This window comes from Parasteatoda tepidariorum, chromosome 7, assembly GCF_982258835.1.
Source record: "Parasteatoda tepidariorum strain Cologne lab strain chromosome 7, Ptep-v5.0, whole genome shotgun sequence".
Taxonomy (NCBI): Eukaryota; Metazoa; Arthropoda; class Arachnida; order Araneae; family Theridiidae; genus Parasteatoda; species Parasteatoda tepidariorum.
In genome coordinates this window covers 74,733,497-74,749,610 of record NC_141761.1, presented here as the reverse complement: position 1 = coordinate 74,749,610, position 16,114 = coordinate 74,733,497, and the positions used below count along the sequence as shown (strand labels likewise).

General features: G+C 27.5%; 1 protein-coding gene across 1 annotated transcript in view; it reads right to left on the bottom strand.

Moving 5' to 3' along the window:
- Positions 1–16,114, bottom strand: part of LOC107453725 (lachesin) — a 282,317-nt gene that overhangs the window by 11,763 nt on the left and 254,440 nt on the right. The window contains exon 10 of the mRNA XM_071183280.2: positions 9,582–9,683. Within this exon, the coding sequence (XP_071039381.2) occupies positions 9,582–9,683 (102 nt within the window). The remainder of the gene's footprint in view (positions 1–9,581; positions 9,684–16,114) is intronic.

Below are 16,114 nucleotides of genomic sequence, written 5' to 3'. Positions count from 1 at the left end.
ATTCCAGATCAAAATACGATATCAAGTACGTTTACTTTGGATGCATCATAAAATACATTTTACCGTAATTTTTACATTGATATTTATTTAATTAAATTTTTGTTCCGTAACATGTCCCGGAAAAAATTTACTCTAAAAAAAACCGACACCGTTAGTACTTTTTACCTTAAATTTTTACAGAGTAGTTCCGTTTACAGTTGGATGATACTAACATGATTCACTTACAAATCATTGTTATTAGAATCCGTTCAATTAGGCTCTAACATTTTCACCACACTTAGAAATTAAGTTCTCAAAGTGTACAATATTGATGATTAATAGTAAATATTGATTTATATTTTTAAAATAAATAATAGAATAATCCAATGAAATATGGATGTATTATTTAATAAATGATAAGTATATTGAATAATTATAAAATAAACAAATAGAGCATGTGAAGATGATTAAGATACAGCATAGATCCATAGAAGATATTCCTATATGAAAATGGTTTTTATTCTTTATTTCCGTCTTATTTGAATCGACGAGGTGGCTTTTGGTATATCCTTTGACGTAAAAGAAGGAAAAACTCCTAGATGAAGTTTTTTAACAAACTGGTGCCCAAAGGAAAAAAATATTTTCGTATAATAGTTAAGTGTTTTTCTATCGGAAATTGGTTAACTGTAGTATCATATTTTATTTGAGTTTTTTTCGTCTCTTGAATGATAATTTTTTTTCATTTGTTAACCAAAACGACAAAAACTATTTCGTCTCTCAAAACTCTCTTTCTTTCTATTTTGTCTCTCTTTCAAAAACTGCACTTTGGGAACTTGAAATATGGTAAAACTTATATCGTCCAAGTTATAGTTATTTATTATATTTGATACAACACTTTTTATATACATTCCAATCCAAGAGCGATCACAAAATGAATACAAACCGCACAACCATGACCAAGTACTTAGCTCAGCTTTTTTTTAATTTATATAATTTTTTTAACACTTAAAGAATGTTAAGTCCTTCACTATAATTCGTTTGCATCAGCATGCCTCTGTTTTGTTGGCGTGTTTCTTCGTCTCTAAACGTCAATGAAAAATTTTCGTTTTTAATTTTTGTGTTTATTTTAAGTATGGACACAATTATCATTTGATTCATAATTTAAGCATTATGATAATTAAAAATTATGTTTCAAAAAATTACGAGCATATAACACTTTCCGTACATGTTAGTGATTGTTTGTTACGATCGGTATGGAAAGAGAATTTATATAGAAATGAATAAATTCATTTGAATTCTTTTGCAAACGATTTTTTTATAAGTCGCGAAGTTATCAACCAAACTATTTTGTTATTAGAATCAGAAAGTGCAAATATTAGGTCGCAAAAAAAGTTTAGGTGAAACCTTACTGAATCGAAACAGAAAAGTCCCAATTTTGCATTTCTCGTTGCCACTTTTCATCGACTTTATATTTGATGGTTCCAGAAGGATTTCCAGATGTCTTCTGAGACGGATCTGTCAATCCTACGGACTTCTTTTCATTTTTTCTAGAATGCTAGAAATCGTAGAAAAGAAGAAGTGCCCAAAAGAGTATCCAAGAAAGATATTGGATTCTGGGACGTTTTCGATTTTTGCATCTTCATTCATGCTACGGAAAAAATTTCGATTTATGGAATTGTCTTCCTTTTTTTAACGCAAACTGGGGTGTGTTAGAGTTTGACACTAAGCTTCCAATATGTTTTTATAAAAACAGATAATGTGTTTAAATACCTTTCAGTTTAAATGAAGTCAATGATTTAAAATTAATGCTTAGTATTTCTTATTTAAAAATTTTAAGAATTTAATCAAAATTTCTATAAAAATTAAATTTTATTTTGTTAATGTTATTTATTCTAGCGGTTGGCTAACAATTATTTTTGGTACTGTTTGAAATCCCTTAAGAAAGATAAAATGCTGTTTAAAGAAATTATTTTCTAAAATTCGTTATTATTTTCTCGTAAAATAAAAGTTATCCGAAATAGAATTACCTAAAATCACAAATCGTATCGGTTGTTTTTGTACTTAAGTGTTGCTCATTAATAGTTTTTGATCTAATGTACGTAATAAAATGCAATCTTAATATTTAAGGGGTAAATCATAAATTTGTGAAAACTATCGTACAGGTGATATTTTAGTTACAGTTTTGAACTTCAAAATTGAAATATGGAAAAAATTTGGAGTATCAATATTTTATATTCTACTGTTCATATACGTTTCATTTCATATACGTTTAATAGTATATCTTAAATATTATCCGAATGAAAGTAGGCATTTTTTTTCAAATATTTGAAACAGTAGATGCATGCTTTTTAAGTGAGCTTTTTTCATTTTCAAATATTGAAGTTGTAGTAAAATTTATCATGCAGATCCGCAGCATAGAAAAATGCATAAAAGAGTAGGTTCAACTGCTTCACGAAAAATAAGAAAATTGAACTCACGAGTGATTCTCATTTTATTAAATCTGCTGGTCCTTTTTTTCCAATTTACACCTGTAGTTCCGTAACATAGCAGGTGGAATTCGTTTTATTGAGAAGTTATTATGTCAATCCGTAATAGCCTTGATATAAACTACCTTACTTGGAACAATGAATCTGTTCGTAAATAGGTCAACATAGTGAGACTTTCTTATTCATGTAAAGAAGAAGCTGATTATGTGTATAGTCAAGGGATGCCATCACCCTCTCAAGGGTAACAAATGAAATATAAAGGACGTTACAATGAGGACATCATCACAAACCAAAATCAGGAACATTAATCAGAGAAATTTTACCAAATGTCTCATTTAAACCTTTGGAATGGAATAGACAGCCAATCCTCTTCTTTACAGAGCATGGCCCCTCTAAAGCATATCTAAAGCGATTCTGCCTGGCAACTGACAATACATGTGCCTGTGGAGGAGTAGGAACAGTGTGGCATTATGCAATAGAATGTCCGCTTACCACATCCTACCACTTTAAACAACCAAAGCTAGAGTTCCTCATAGCTTGGATGAGATCCATCCATAAGAATCCAAATTTGAAACAGAAGGCAACAAACCTCATTAATTTTCTAGAAGAATACGAGGAAGTCCTGAAATAATTTTCATGATAAAATGACAAATTATGCAAAGTTGAGCAACAACCACAACTAAACTTGGCCAATTAGCTCTGGATACTTTTTAATCAAATGCCCTAACAAATAGAACAATCGTTTTTTTTTCTTCGTATTTCTTCTTATTTTCTTCTCTTTTTTGTTTCTATTTGCTATTTTTCCTCTCTTTTTTTCTATCTGTCTCGTCTTCCAACCTTAACCATTAACCGATAAATGCTCTTTAAGGGGCATAGGCGCGGGGTTAAATGTTGGTGTGTGTGTGTGAGGACGAGAACAACTGAGAAACAGTTATGTATTGGTGCGCAAAATAAAAAAGGCGATTCAAAATTCTTCTTTTTTATTCCCCATTTAAATATAGTTTAATCTTAAATTAATCATTTCACACATTTTGAATAACTTTACCCTATACATATCTGTAGATGGTAATTCCACTATAAAGGGATAGTTAAAAAATCAATTATAATTTTAAAAAGTTTATTTTTTTACAAAAAAAAATATATTGTTTACTTTTTCCGTTGAATGTATTATTATTGTATTCCCGTTTGAAGATAAGAAAGAAAGAACTGTTTTAGTCCCAGAAAATTGATTCCTAGAAACAAAAACGAATTTGCGAGTTGAAGGGAACAGTTTTTCAACAGTATGCTTCACTGCGTTATAGCTGTAAGGGAAACCTATTTTCCAGGTTATAGATAGTTCGAAAACTTAGTAATCTTCAATACTCAGAATACGGCGATCTAATCGCCATTTTCTTCTCCATTGATCTTCATTTGGTATTAATACATTTTAGGTACAGACGTAGAGAGGGCAGTAAAGGAGAAATTAAGTAAGTGTTGAAAGAATTAAGAAAATATTGTGGTGACCAGGATAGGAATTGATCCCTTACGTTTGACCTCTCCTATGATGGACAGCTTAGTCCTCTCAGCTAAAGCATGCGCCTAGTTTAAAGGTACAGATATCACAAGTTGTTTTGACCATTTAACAACATTTCTTTACGTTGGCAGGCAACCCGCCGTTCATCCGATCCTGATCTTGACAACTTAGCCCAATTGGCTAAAGTATATACTCAGCTTCAATGAACTAAGTGGCTCAATGAAGTATAATGACTTTAATGAGATAATGTGACTTTAAAATATAATTTTTGACAAAGGAATTCATCAATTTCCTTCGTTACGTGTGTGGAGTTACCCCATCCCTTTTGCGGATTGATCAAAAACGTTAATACTAAAAAGTAGCAATAATTTAGCAAAAAAATTGTCATGAGACTTATAATAAATTTCTCCAAAACAATAACCCATGATGCAGATTAATAATTTTCCTTAAAACAACCGTTAATATAAATGAGAGGCCAGAGGATAATAAATGTTATTATAATAAATTTAGTAAATGATATTAACAAATAGTTTGTTTGTGTGTTCGTTACTTTTTAAACTTAGTTTGCAACAAACTGTCGCTTCGCTCAAAAAGATAACAAACATCTTAAAGAAATGTCAGTTAAGTGGTAGTTCAAAAAATCCAGAAAACAAACCACTGCTAATTTCCTTCAGTGGATATCAGAGCTCATTTAAATAAGCTCATTTGAGGTAGCCATGGAATGAGGTTTAGAAAAGTATCACAAGATGCATTTTGCTTCATTCAATGCCATGTGCTAGAAGATTTAGAGATTGAGATTCGATACAGCAATCTGTGATAAATTAAAGGGTACACACGGAAACAAAGTTTATTATCTATTGTAACTATCTTAGAATGCAGCTAATTGTAATATTATGTAAGACATTAGATTTAAATTATTTAAGTATAAAAAAGAAATATAAAATTAGTAACTAACTGCTTAATTATAGACCCTTTAAAAATAAATTGCTTGTGAGGTTGTTTTGATGTTGAAATGTGTAAAAAAATACACTTATGGTAGAAAATGAGGTTATGTTTTGCACCAAAAATAACCTTAGCCATAAACCTCATATATAGATCAGCAATATTTTTAGTTGAAATCAGATGAAATCATTCACTTCTCAAACGTACTTATTTTCTTGAGGAGCAGAAAAAGTAACAAGTATACCGCAAAACAACATCTCTAAGTTAGTTGCTTCGAGGTAGATTTTTATTAACCTCAAAATAACCTCCAGTGTTAATAAGAGAACGTCATATACCTTGGGAGGTAGATTAATTAAAGCTGTTTTTGAGGTCAACTTCAAATAAACCTTGAATCAACCTTAACACTTCATAACAACCTTAAGTAAAACTTAATAACACCTTACACTTTAAGGGAATATGATTATTTTAAAATTGTATTTAATCTCAATTTTGCGCATGGAACAAAAACGTTAAAACTAAAAATGAAAATAATTTAGCAAAAAAATTACAAATTTGTTCAAAACAATGACGCGTATTCACTTGATTTCATAATTTTCCTTATAAAAAGACATTAAGATAAATGAGAGGACTAAAGATATAATCTATGTTATTAAAATAAATGTAATTAATAGTGTTAGCAAACAGTATGTTTGTGTATTCGCAACTTCTTAAACTTAGTTCGTAGTTAGTAACAAACTGTCACTTCTTCAAAGCAGTCAACAAACATCTTAAAGGAATATCAGTTAAGTGGCAGTTCGCAATCCAGAAAACAACCACGGCTAATTTCCTTCAATGGATAGCAGAGCTCAATTATTGAGTAAATAAGCTCATTTGCCGGAGGCACTCAGCCATGGAATAGGGTTTAGAAAGGTATCACTAGCTGCATTTTGCGTTTCATTCAATGCCATGTGCTAGAAGATTGAGAGATTGAGATTCCATACAGCAATCTGTGATAAATTAAAGGGTATACACGAGAACGAAGTTTATTCTTCATTGTAATTATTTTAGAATGCAGTTAACTGTAATATGGTATAAGACATTAGATTTAAATTATTTAAGTATTAAAAAGTAATCTAAAGTCATTGCTCACTTTCAGGTATAATTCTTTTAAAATTGTATTTAAATCGAAATTTAGAATATATTATATTCTTTTTTTTAATTTAATTTAATTCAAAATTAATTGACTTTTAAGGAAAGATATTTTTCAGTAAATACAACAAATATTCATATTCAGTCTTACAGTCGGACATAATATGAAGGAAATATGAAAATATAACTATTTTGAAGTATATTTTTTTTAAGTTGGGGCGCTGTTTTTTTTGTTAATAATAAACAAACCATTGTCTAAAAAATAAAAATAAAATATTGTAATTTTAAATTTAACTGTAATTCGTCAACTGCAAGTTTTTCAAATGGTTGTTATTTTAAATGAAAAATGAATTATTGAGCTGCTATAACTAATATAAGAGATTTCAACGATGAGATCAATAGTTAATTTAAAGAGAAAGAAAAAAGAAAAATAAATTCCAAAATAAAAATAAATATATTTATAAAACTATGCATTTTTTTAGTGTAGCATACGATATTTGCAGTAAGTTTTATAAATGACTATTTTATTTTTAATTAATTTGTGGTTCTGCATTGAATATTAAGATCATTGGAAAATTAGCTACTTCAGTTAAGAGTGTTTGGTAGATCCAAAATGTAACTCTATATAACTATACTATGTATCAGAATTTTAAACTTTAAAAAAACTGAATTCTTTACTGATATGAAATTATACTTACCTCATATACTAAATAATTATTCCTTTTTTGACGCAAACGATCTTATTAAAATAAGTAAATTGCAAAAGTTCTAGTTAAGAGTTTCGTTTTAAAAAAATGAAAACAAGTTTACGTTTCAAAAATCAGTTACATTTTCTTTCTTTCGTACATAGGAAAGCGACATGGAACTTTTTAACTGATACTAAGAACATGTATTTACAATAAGAAAAAAACATATTCAATGACTAATTTTAATTGTTAAAAGAAACATTACAGCTAAATGGTAGGTACAAATTAAGTTGCTTGTAAATAAAAACTTTTTTCCCTACACTATGCATAATAGAACAGAGAAAATATAAAATGAATTAACATCTATATAATTTTCTATATTGCTTAATTAACATAAAATATGGAATTAACTAACTTGTGTAACCAGAACTTAGTTTCAAATTCTATTCAATTTTTTATGAAGTTAAAACCCCTCTATTTTTCACAAAATAGAGATGTTTCAGATATTTTTTAATTGAGTTCAAAATATATCTGTTCATGTGAGTACTATGAAATGGGAAAAGAATTCAAAATTGATTTTATTTTTGTTCTCAAATATGGGTCAAACATTATTTGACTGTTCTAATAAATAGATGCGGTGACTGTCTTCAGTGCTATTTTAGTTATTACAGTGTTATTTTACATATTAAACCGGTTGGGGGGGTGTCAAGCAGTAATTACTCAAACGATCATTGATTACTCAGAAAATAATCAGGCTTGACGATTATAATGCTGGAAAGAATGAATGAAGCAATCGTCCTTAATTTATTGACGGCTTAAACATAGAAAACTAATTAATGTTTAAAGTGACTGTGCGCAAGTAACTTGGATATCTTAAAAACTTTAATACGTGAAACTAGTACACGGTAAAAAACGGATGATCATATTTCATGAAACTTTCCTTGTTTTTAACGAAACCATTTCCTAGTATATGCTGCTTGCAAAAAGTTTGTCAAAACAAAATAATAATCGTCACTTCTTCAAGGAAACAAATTAGTCAAAATTAAAAAGATATTTCGTCATTCCATTCTTCGAAGGAAAAAAAACACTCTGGACCATATTTAACTTTTTTAATAACCACTTCATCGTCGACAAAAGAAGGACACAAAGAATAGCTACGTAAGTCGAACTCGGCATCTTCTTGGCTCAAAACCAAATCTTTGACCACCATACATGCCGGTCGGCTTGTTTGGTCACTTTATTTTCGATGGTCCAGTCTTCATTCCAGTTAACAATCTCCCACAATGCACTGCGATGATGTTACGAGGTGAGGAAGCATTTTCGTCATATATAGGAGAGTTCGCATTTTGTCACAAATTACGTGATTTTAGGACAAAATGATTCTCAAAATTAACAAAATACAGCTCAAAAATTACGGAATCATGAAAAGTGCGAGCTTTATTTCTGAGAATGTAGTGATAGATGATAAGTTTCACATATCATTTCCATTTGAGTCTCATATAATGAATACTGAAGGGATATTCTTGAGAAGTTTCATAACTTAGTTATATTATAATTGTTGTTTTGGGCAAAATGGTATTATTATGCTCCCCACTCACTAATTGTAGCAGAATGTAAAAACGAATAGTATGCCATAATGATTCAAGAAGCCAGGAAGATCAATCAGATTCAATGCGCTTTAAAAGAAAGAGCGTTGGAAACCGTTATAAAATACTCAGATTAATGAAAAATCTCAATATCTGCAAGCAGAAGACTGGTTTTTGGGAATTTCCTCGACAAAAAAATTTAAAAGCGATTCATAGTTTTGTCTACTTTGCCAGAAAAAGTTCCTTGAACCAAAGTAGTTTAGCAAAACGTTTTAAATGCCTTGTGATTTTTAATACAAACCTATACATTTTCTCCTTCTTTACTTATTATTTCTGCCCATGATTATGCTTATTAAAATCTTATAACAATATTATTAACAATTTAACTAGTGCATAAAGTTAATATATTTTGAAAAATAATAGAAAATATTTTTTTAGCAATTCCCAACGTTTTTTTTATTATTCTCAATTATAATTAGTTCCAATTTACCAAAAATAACTTTAGAAATAGTTTTATTTTGAAAATATCTTGTAAGCAGAGGTACTTTAGTTGTCTAGGTAACTTTACCCGCCAGGTTTTAAATTTTTATAGAAAGAATAACCAATGAAAATTGTTCGAACCCTATAAATGAACACTATAATTAGTAAGCTAAACCTAATTTTCATCTCTCTAGCTTAAATAAAAATTTAGAGTTTTAAAACAAATAAAGTAAACCTGGTTTCCGGAATTATCGCGTTTTTTATGCTTTTATATTCTACTTGATATTAATTTTTATGTATAAAAACTAAACAATAGAAGGTACATTTTCTTTTAACATTTGCCTCACGTTATATCAAATTTGACTCACACTTTAAAACTGAAAATTACTCTTTAAGATAAAATGAATATTAGTTTTTTAATTGCATAATTAAGCAACACGATTGGAGTGAATGAATATTTAAAAAAATATCTAATTTGCTCAAACAGCAAATAATTACATTTGGAAACTATTCAACACAGTAATAGTTAAACAGTTTTTAAACTTAAGTTCAAAATTATTTGATATTTACATTAGTATTGTTACACATAATACATTTTTCGTTAAAAGTAGCTTCTTGTTAGAATGTGTTCAAAGGTTACTCACTACCTAAAGAAATTCATTGTGTATTGTCAATAATGGTGTAAGGCCCTTCCATGCTCAAGAAGAAAATCGATATTTAATTAAAATTGCGAACACTAAGTAAACTGTTTATCGCTGAAGAAATAAAATTAGGCAGTCACCTGTTGCTGGGCTTTTCGTAAGTTCTGGAGTATTTTCTTCAGAATCTTTATTGGAATTTTTTACTGAACCCAAACTCTGATGCCTTGGGAAAACTTCAACCTCTGAAATCATAAAAAATAGCATTTTTTAGTATTAAAACTTTATTTAATTTACTTTTTGGATTTAAATATTCTAACATTTTAAAATTCCTTTGATATTTGTAATTTTATAATGTTAAAATTAGGTATATATGCATGAATAAAGAAAAATAAAATATTTGTTATTTTTTTAAGTAAATAATTTAGGAAGTTGAAATATTTCTAGCATCAAAGTTTGAGTTGGTTTTAAAATGAAAGAACTGATGAAAAAAATATCAAGTAACACATATCAGCAGATTTATATTTTTAAACTAATGAAAACTGCTGATTGATCAAGACAAAATTTTGATAAAATACATATGGTAAATTTAATATTAGGCAGTATTTTATTATAGTTAGTAATATCGAGCGTTGATTGCGTCAGTTTGTTAAACTGCGATTTTAAATACATGAATCATATTGAAATCAAAATTTCATACTTCAATCCAGTTCAAAATTTCATAAATGAAGCAATATTTTTGCATAGCAAATTTTATCATCTTCTCAGCAAATTCTTTATTTTTATTTTAATACGCAGTTTAACTTCATACTGAATATTAAAACCATAGATAAAACATAAAAATATTTTTAAAAAAATTAAGTTGTATATGCTGCCATTTTTTTTATTCTAAACTTTTTTAACTGTTATGAACTCAAACTGTCACGACAAAGATGGAATATTTTTTTCAACAAATAAAAAACAAAAAAAATTAATAGCTTTTAATGTTAACTCAATTTAGTTATTTTCTAATTATTATTAAGGAGTTAATTTATGAGTAATGATTTATTGAGTAATTATTCAGCAATGATTATGAATGACTTAATGATTGATGACCAATTTAGTGAGTATTGTTTCATTGAGGTTCTAATTAGCTTGATTGTTTCAATTATTGGTACCAGTATTACCAAAATTTCACTTTATTTTCCATCCCTAATTTTTATAATTCTAAACTTTTTATTAGTGCCTAATTTTTTACTAAAGCAATCATTGTTTTGCATATTTTCCGTAAATCATACTGCATTTCCATTCTTCTTTTTAATTTTTTTATAACAAAACAAGCGTTTTTGATGCCTCGATAACCTCATTTTTACATTCCTAGTTCATATTTACTTTTTTTATTAGAAGCCAGGCCTCCTGCTTGCTATTACTTGACAAAAATTAATACTATTGCTTAAGTAGCTCACTGTAAAAATTCCGTATCAAATAACGGTATAAAGTACTGGCATTTTGGGTGCATCATTCTGAAATTTCTTTTTACTGTAAACTCTATTTTCACTGTAAAATATTTTAAAAGTATTATTTATTTGATTAGAGTGATTCAGCGATTTTGTGTTAATTAATACCGTAAAAATTATGGTAAATCAGATTTTTTATTCTATTACAAGTTCCGGTAAAATTGGATTTTACGGTAAAAATATCCAGCACCCTGAGTGCTGGTATTCTATACTGTAATTCTATTTAGGAATTCATACGGGTGTTGCTTTCACGTCGCTTCTCTCAGTCATTTCATTTGTCTGAAATTTGGAAAGACATATGCATGTTTCAAAATTTGAAAACAAAAATCAGAATTAAAAGAATTTGTATTTTTGAAAACAAATTATTTTAATTGTTTATTCAATAATTCATGATTTTAAATTTTCCCTAATGTCAAATAATGAAGTAATAAATTTAAGCTTAAAATGAAACAGAACTTTTTAAACTAGATAAATGAAAAAACGTAAACATTGAATTCAAAAAGAGCAAAAAAATACTTTTAGTCGTAAAAGTACGCTGCAAAAAATCATAATTTTACTGTCATTATTTTTTGCCTTCATATCGACAAATTCGGAAAAAAACGCACCATAAACAATTTGATAATTTTGCAACTGTTTCGAATTTATTTTACAACTCAGAGATTGAAGTACCTGAACTTTTCAACTGATTCCCAAAATCCTTAAAAACTAATCGACATAATATTCATTTTTAAAGGTACGAATATGTGGCTGAAATAGAACATAATTCTTAAGGTAATAGCTTTCGATTATTTAAAATAAGCGGATAAAAAAAAATCAACTTTGACTTAGAGTAACACAAATGCTAATGACTTACATCAATAATATTTTAATGTTCGAATTTTGAAAACATTTTTATTAAAATGAACATTATTCTTTATTTTTTTAGATAACTTTTTGGTCATGAGAGAGAGAAATTTCTGAAGTAAAGGTGGCAACATTATTTAAATATAGGGTAATATTCAAAACTCTGTTGAGGAATCAACATTATTGCTAATTGCAATAAAGTATTTTGTGGGATCTGTTTATGATTCTAATCAGAATTTTATGCTTAAAAATCATGCTTATAATAGTTTTTACATCCATCTAAATTGAATGAAGCTGTTACTGTAATATAAATAATATTGAAGCTTTCTAATTGATAACATCTTTTCTATGACGTTTGGATATTGAAACAGTATATTATGCGTCCTGTTTTCAGTAATTTATCCAATAAATATTTAAATCCAATAAACGTGACCTTAAGCGGTAATACAATAAAACTTTGTCTTTTGATTAAAAATTTTAAAACTATGTTATTATTCTTTTATATTAAAAGAATTATAAGTGATGCAGTTCACCGCCGTTCTTTCGGTTAGTTAACTTTACGTTACATTTATCTTTGCAAACCACGATATTCTTAAGAAATAAAACCAGTTTTAACCATAAAATCCAGCTTTACAGTAAAATATTATACTGTAATTTTTCAGTAATATTTATTTAATTAGAGTGAATCAGTGATTTTACGGTAACTATTATTGTAAACTGCAGTATATAAGATTTCTTGGTCCTTAACATATTTCGCTAAAAGCAGATTTTATGGTAAAATGTATTAAGTGCCGGTACTTTTACTGTAATTTGATTCGAAATTTTTTACAGTATTGAAAAGCTGAAATAAAAGACTTTAACATTCGATAATTAGTTTTCAAATTAATTGTTAAACTTGTAGTCAAAAATACCATGTAGGCCCCTTTGCAGGCTGCGAAAATGAAATAACAAGGTGGAAATTTAATATGCTGAGAAGGCAATCTTCATTTCTGAACTGAACTTGTATTTTTTTTTCTTTAGAAATTTGAAGATGTACTGTATAGAAACGCAGTATATACAGTATAGAAACGCTGAAATAAAAGACTTTAACATTCAATAATTAGTTTTCAAATAAATTGTTAAACTTGTAGTCAAAAATACCACGTAGGCCTCTTTGCCGGCTGTAAAAGTGAAATAACACGGTGGAAATTTAATATGCTGAAAAGGCAATTTTCCTTTCTGAACTTAACTTGTATTTTTTTTTTCGTTAGAAATTTGAAACTGCTGGATATTCACGAGATTTAATTGCCCATTGTAATCCATTGATATAAATTTATTTTTTCGGTCAATGACCGGAACAGTTTTTGCCTAGTCACTAACATAATCAAGCGGCAATGTATTTTAGAGTGATTATATTAAAAAAAGGATTTTATTAAAAGAAGATATTTTTTAGATTATATTAAAAGAAAATTACTATTATGGATCGTTTCCCTTTTTCTAATAATTTACATATTTACAACTACAGCAGAAAACTCAGTTAGTAGCTTTTTTTGAATCTTAATAATAGAAAATAACCTCTGTTGATCGAATCGGAGCTAAAAGTCATTCCGAACCAAAAAATAATTTACTTACATCTTGGCATAACTGTGCATACAACTTAAAAATATAATTAGTTAAGTTGTTTGCAAAACTATGAAGTTTGTGAGAAATTTGTACGAAATAATGCAATTTATTTATTTACTTAGCTGATTTGTTTTATTTTTTTCGCAGAGCAGCTACTTCCTCATAAGTTTGGCTTCAGTAAGTTTAATTTCCGTTGGAAGGTAGTTTAGCCCTTTGATGCACTTAAAATGCATTTAAATTTCAGGAAACTCAAACAATTACTTTAAAAAATAAACGGAAATAATTTTGCGAAAATAAATGAGTTTTCTAAAATCATACAATAAAATAGCACATTCTTTTAATCATTTTTTGCTAAGACAATAATGGCTTTAAGCGAACTTTCACTGCTCCCATAAAGCGGAAATAAAGAAGAAAATTGCACGGGGAACTTAACACAAAAGTCTTTTCGTTTGTGGATAAGTATTGATAGAAATCTTTATTGGCATACACAATTAAACGACAAAAAAGACATTCAAAAATGTCCATCAGATTCAAAAAGTTGATTTCACTATTTATGAGTCATAATTTTAAGAAATAATAAATTAAAAGAAAAGATGAGATCTTAATAAAGTATACACGAAAATTATTGAAGCGTATACGACATAATCAACTGCCACTCTAATAACAAAAAATATCAAGTGAAACTAATTTTTCAAACATTGCCTTCAGGAAGAATTCTTAAAAATTATAAACACTGCCTCTGCTGTATTTGATATTTAACTTTATATTACAATTTCGTCGCTAAAAAAAGCACCTTTTTAAATTTTAGAAATTACAATTTAGAGAATTTGTAGTAAGTACGATGGAATACAAAATTATATACATTGATACGTAAGTACGATGCGATACCAGAAGATACATACGATACGATACGTTAAGATACGATATGATAAGTACATACGAAATAACCAACTACCACCCGAATTAAAAAAAAAGTGTGGAAACTATAAAACTTAGGTACTTTGAAGGATGTACAATGAGTATGATAGAATAAAAAAAGTATATACGACATCAAGTAAGTACGATAACATATGATACTATACGTTTATACAACGTAATCAATTACCTAATTAAAAAGAAGGAACGATAAATTCACGCATTCTGTATTAAGTTTATTTTTTTTGCAGTTGATAATGACTCATATATAAGTAATGGTTGATTTTGTCACGATTAACATGCTTGCAAAATTGTTCTGAAATAAATTTATAAGATGATTATTACAGAAATAAAATGATTTTTTATTGACTTTTAAAAAGAAAAATCAATGATGATTGAGAAGCAACCACAGGAAGCAAAACCACAGAAAGCAAAAAAATTATATATAACATACGTTAAGTTTAAAATATAGCATTCTTTTAGGGGAAATGTTTCTTAAATTTAATATTTTTGTATTATATTTAATATTTCTTATGAAAATATTGCTTCTATCTATTAGCCGAAATTTCTCTGAAAAAGAGCAGCAATTTTGCAAAACTGGCTAAATTCTTGTCTTGTTTTGCAAAATGAAAAACTGAATATTTACAGAAAAAAAGTAATTTTCTAATTTTAATTTCAATTGCCACGTTAACTGTTATTTACTGTTAAAAAATTATAAGAGATTAAATGTCATGAATGAAAATGATTATTATATATTTAATTATATGATTTAGATTCATTTTTTAATTAATCTCTAATAATCTTAAGTGTACAAATGACTCTGCAGAGCTGAGTTAGATTGTTGGAATATTGTGGGTATGACAATATTATGGCTTACATTATAAAAAAGGCAAATCTTATAAACATATCACTTTATAGATAGTTAATTTTTATACTAGATTAATTATTTCAGTATTTCAGCAATTTACACTTCTTACACACATTATTTATTAAGTTTAACTATTCATTGTACAAAACAATGGAGAGAAAACTAATGCTTTATCAAGTTTTAGTTTATTATTCTTCAAATTGTTGAACGAAATTTAATTATTTTTATAACAGTTGTAAAACGTGTCATTGCAAAATCTACACTGTTACTGCCTTTCAGTTCTCATTTAATATTGATTTGTCAATTTATTTGAAGAAATAAAAACCAAATTCGACTTAATTATATAAAATAATATTTTTCTTAAAATAAATGTTACAAACACTTCTAATATATTATATAGTAATGTGAACAGTATTTTAACATAATCCAATTATAGTTCAATTGTAATGATAATTTACAATTTGAAAGGCTTTAATTTATAAGGCTTCAGCATTAGTGATCATAAAAATTGTTAAGTTCTTTATTAAAGACTTTATTTTTAGATTTAATTAGTTATATTTTGAATTTTTATAAATAATAACAATATATTAAATACTTAATTTCATGGCTTATCAGCATGTGTCACGTATTTAGTGTAAATAAAAAAAACTTAAAAAAGATTATTAAAAAAGTACACATAAAATAATTAAAAATGAAGATATGAAAATAAAAATGGTATAACTCAAAATGAAGATGAACAATGGACGTTTACTGAAAAAATACATGATTAAAAGTAATAACATTTTTGCTCTAATCAATTTAAACCAGTATCATGTGCCTTTAATTTTTCTACATAATAGACGAATTCAAAGTTGTTTCGTAAAAAAAAATTTACTTTTAATAATTACAGAAAAGAAAGAATTGTTTCAGTTGGAGATTTTATTTAACAAAATGTGACAAAAATTTTTATTGA